The 4,204-nt window shown below is 47.4% G+C and overlaps 1 protein-coding gene across 1 annotated transcript; it reads right to left on the bottom strand.

Moving 5' to 3' along the window:
* Window positions 1–1,375: 1,375 nt before the first annotated feature.
* Window positions 1,376–3,654, bottom strand: PDE6H (phosphodiesterase 6H; the record flags this gene model as incomplete). The annotated part of the gene is made up of 3 exons (XM_081997926.1): window positions 1,376–1,452; window positions 2,381–2,421; window positions 3,515–3,654. 3 exons carry the CDS (start codon window positions 3,652–3,654, stop codon window positions 1,376–1,378), a joined length of 258 nt encoding a protein of 85 aa, XP_081854052.1.
* Window positions 3,655–4,204: the final 550 nt, after the last annotated feature.

Consider the following 4,204-nt stretch of genomic DNA (forward strand, 5'->3'; position numbering starts at 1 on the left):
GCAATAAAGCTTGCTCCTTGCCTCCAAACAAAACAAAAGCCCTTCCTTAATGCCAGGGCGGGAGGGACTCGCGGTGCCTTCCCCGCACATGGAAGTGGTGACGAGTGCCTCACCGCTCGCCAGCGCTCAGGCTGCCGGGGACCTGGGGACACAAATCCATGGGGTTAAGTGGGTTCACTCTGTGCTTGCCTGCACATACACATCCTAACCCCCCCCCGCCTCCCCACCTGCCCTGCTGTTACCTCTCTCTGGGGAACCACCATTTGCCTGCCTGTCCAGACAAGCTCCACAGACTGAAGTTTCCAGCGGGTGAAGAGAAAAGCCTTCCTGCTGATGGGGGCTGTACGTGACGGGAGACTTGCCCCGTGCTAAATACAGGGGAGAGGGAGCAACTGGTGCACTACCATCTTCTGCTAGATGAGGCGGGACTACGGGCACTGCCTGGTGACAGATCGTAATGGTTCTCTGTGGTCTTAACCAGCAGCAGACATGTCCTGGGGAGTGAAAGCCTCATGTAAACGTGTACGGGCCTGCGGACAGTGCAGGTGTCACGCAGGGGCCTCCCACCGAAAGAGAGGAAACGCAATATCACTTGGAGTGCTGCTGCTTTGGAACTGGGACCACTCGGGACCACAACAGGAATCAATAGTAGGATTAATTCACTTAGCTATTGATCTCAGACACAGGCGTTTTCATTTAACATTATTAGAACAGCCGGAGCCTCATGGCTCATAGTTGGTGGGCAGTGCAGCAGAGACAACATTTGCAAGGTTTTTTACATTTGCAAGTCTTGTTGATGAGGTAAATCTTAGCAGCAGATTCCTTATGGTGAACCCCTGGAGAAGGGTCTCCTTCTACACAAAAATAGCCTAATGTCTGGACTGGTGACTCTGATCCTGTTCTCAGCAACTAATTGGTGGCCCTAGATAACATGGGGACATACCCACAAAAATATAGAAAGCTGTCAGAGAGGGAATGAAGAACAAAGAATGGTCTTGGTTTAATTAGGTCTGGACGTACATGCACAGCCATGCACACAGTATCTCAGCTAACCCGGGGAAAAGTTCAAATACAGCCTCCCATTATCTCCATACACATGAAGATCTATGACAGTGGGAGAAGACAGGATATGGTGCAGGGAGGCATTAAGACATTTTTCAATAGTTTCATCACATGGAACATGAGTTCTGTTCAGGGTCCTGAATAACTTCTTTGCCAAATTAATTTGCAAAGGACTTTCTCATAATTAGCTCTTACAAAACCACCCTGGCCATGAGCAGGTGGATGTAAGGGCCAAAAATAAGTGTTGAATGTGATGAAGACCATGCTGGGATCTGTGGAGTCACCAGGTGACAGCAGTAGAGGTGCTGGCACCTTAGATGATCCCAAACTGGGCCAGCTCGTGCAGTTCCAGATGGCTGAAAGCTTCCCATGGGCAAATCACTGTGATATCTGCAAAAGAGAGAGAATGAGAAATGGGTTCTGGTCACAGCAGTTCTTGGGTTTCTTTTATATTAATAGAAAGGTTGATTTACTCAGGAAATATTAGAGGTGGGAAGAGCAAGAAGAATGAGACTCCACTTGAAAGTTAAATGAGCAGATGAGCTCTTCAAATCTGGTACTACCTACCAGACTGAACAAGATTGGTGTATTTTCTCCTGTGTTATCTTCCTCTGTGAGAAAACGCAAACCAGTATTTCCTATAGGCTCTTCAGTGACTGTGTAGACTGGTGTGAAAATTTGTTCTGGTTATGTGTTTTTTCCTGTTCTTAAAAACTGCCTGTAGCCAAACTGTGACCTTCTTGAAGACATGTACCATCTTAAATCAGATGTTGAATAATTTGGCCTACAACATTCAGGATCTGTAACTTATTGGTAGGGGCAGTTGTTATTGATACCTAAGAACTTCTGACTGCCTAGACCTCATCCAAGTGTGTGTTTCTCAGTTCCAGACGGGTGTATAAAATTCTTAAAATTAGGATTCTGGTGATAACACAAATACTTAACCAGCTGGGATTTAGTTCCTGTGATTTTTGGTATTAATAGCTTAGCATTTGGCATTTCTTTGAGAACCTCATTCTGCTGAAATTCTTAGCCAGCATATTAGCAGAAAACAAAGACAAACAAGCACATTTGCAGCCAAAGGAAAGTATTGCAAAATTGAAGCATGCCTAAATAGCTTTTCTGTCTTGTAGTATACGTAAGCATAAGCACGACAGTGGCAGCTTGTGGAGGGAGTCTTAGGCTTCTCTGGTGACCCTGAGAGCTGCAGAAAGGCCAGGGAGACAGAGAGGCCACCCCAGATAGTCCTCTCCCGCACTGAAGCATGACTGCACTTGTGTTAAAGCAAGGTGTGACAACAAGATCCTGCAGCGCTTACCTGTGCCCAGTCCCTCCATGCCTGGGATGTCATCTCCAAACCTAGAGTAGAAAAGAACAGGCGAGGGGTGAGTTTGGGCCAGCAGCACCCAGGAAAGGGGAGCTTCCCTGCATCCCCAGCTGTGGAAGGAGAAGTGTGGGTCGGTAGCAGATGAGGAGAAGCAGCTCCAGGCAACAGAGCTGATGGCACTAGGGGGCAGGGGAAGCCTCCTGACTCCTTGCCCAAGGGAAGATGGTACCACAAGAGCCCAGCTTAGCAGTGGAGAGCCACCCAACTATCATAAAATCATAGAATCTTAGAATCACAGAATCATAGAATCATTTAGGTTAGGAAAGACCTTTAAGATCATCGAGTCCAACCCTAAAGGTAACACTATCAAATCCACCCCTCAACTGTGTCCCTAAGCGTCTATACGTCTTCTAAATACCTCCAGGGATGGTGACTCAAGCCCTGCCCTGGGCAACCTGTTCCAGTGCTTGGTAACCCTTTCAGTGAAGAAATATTTCCCAATATCCAATCTAAACCTCCCTTGGCACAACTTGAGGCCGTTTCCTCTTGTCCTATCACTTGCTACTTGGGAAAAGAGACCCACACCCAATTCTGCTACAACCTCCTTTCAGGTAGTTGTAGAGAGCAATAAGGTCTCCCCTCAGCTTCCTTTTCTCCAGACTAAACAAGCCCAGTTCCCTCAAACACTCCTCATAGCACTCGTTCTCTAGATCCTTCACCAGCTTTGTTGCCCTCCTTTGGACGCGCTCCACCATCTCAATGTCTTGCAGTGAGGGGCCCCAAACTGAACACAGTATTCAAGGTGTGGCCTTTACAGTGCCGAGTACAGGGGCACGATCACCTCCCTACTCCTGCTGGCCATGCTATTTCTGATACAGGCCAGGATGCTGTTGGCCTTCTTGGCCACCTGGGCACACTGCTGGCTCATATTCAGCTGGCTGTCAACCAGCACCCCCAGGTCCTTTTCTACGGGGCAGTTCTCCAGTCATTCCTGCCCAAGCCTGTAGCGTTGCATGGGGTTGTTGTGACCCAAGTGCAGGACCCGGCACTTGGCCTTGTTGAACTTCATACAATTGTCCTTGGTTTCTTTTGGCATGGTTTCTTTCCTTTCCAAAATGACCTTACCCTTTTACTCCTTTTTTAGGAGGCTTGCTCTTGAACTGCCTTGTCTGTCTTTGCTTGAACTTGGGAGGCCCCTTGCGTGGTGTAGTGGGACCACTTGGAGTATCTCCAGTGTTGAGGGTGGTGGCTGGTTTCTCACTCATGGCTGGGCTGCTGTGTGTGGCAGGCGCACGCCTCTCTCAGATCCCTCTGTCTGCAAGATAATGGCAAGGACTGATGCAACACTCTGATTATCATTTCTAGGTAACAGTAGTCAGGTGACAGAATTATGGAAAGTATAATTATTAAAGATAAAGATGTTAAAGATAAATAAAGATTGGAATGCATACAAAGTAAGCAGGATAGCACCACCTTTCATCTGGCATGCTTGAATTAGGATGCCAAACAAGGGATATTTGAGCTAAGGACTGGTTCAGGATATGACTGCTAGGAGCCATAAAGACACACTTAGGGCTCAAAGAAATATCCTATCCTTGGGAATCATCATGATATACTTCACCTGTTCTTATACTTGTGCCTAAGCAGTACCTTTTGGGCACTGATGGAAGTGGGATGCTGTGCTAGGCAGGCCCTTAGTCAGGGTGCAGCTGCAACTAGGGCCTCGTGTTTGTCAATATCAACCTTAAGGGAAATAGCACAGTATCTTTAAAAGATTGTAAAGAAGGCTAAGGCAAAGCATTGGAGACTGTATTT

This window comes from Phaethon aethereus, assembly GCF_964289735.1.
Source record: "Phaethon aethereus genome assembly, chromosome: 1".
Lineage (NCBI taxonomy): Eukaryota > Metazoa > Chordata > Aves > Phaethontiformes > Phaethontidae > Phaethon > Phaethon aethereus.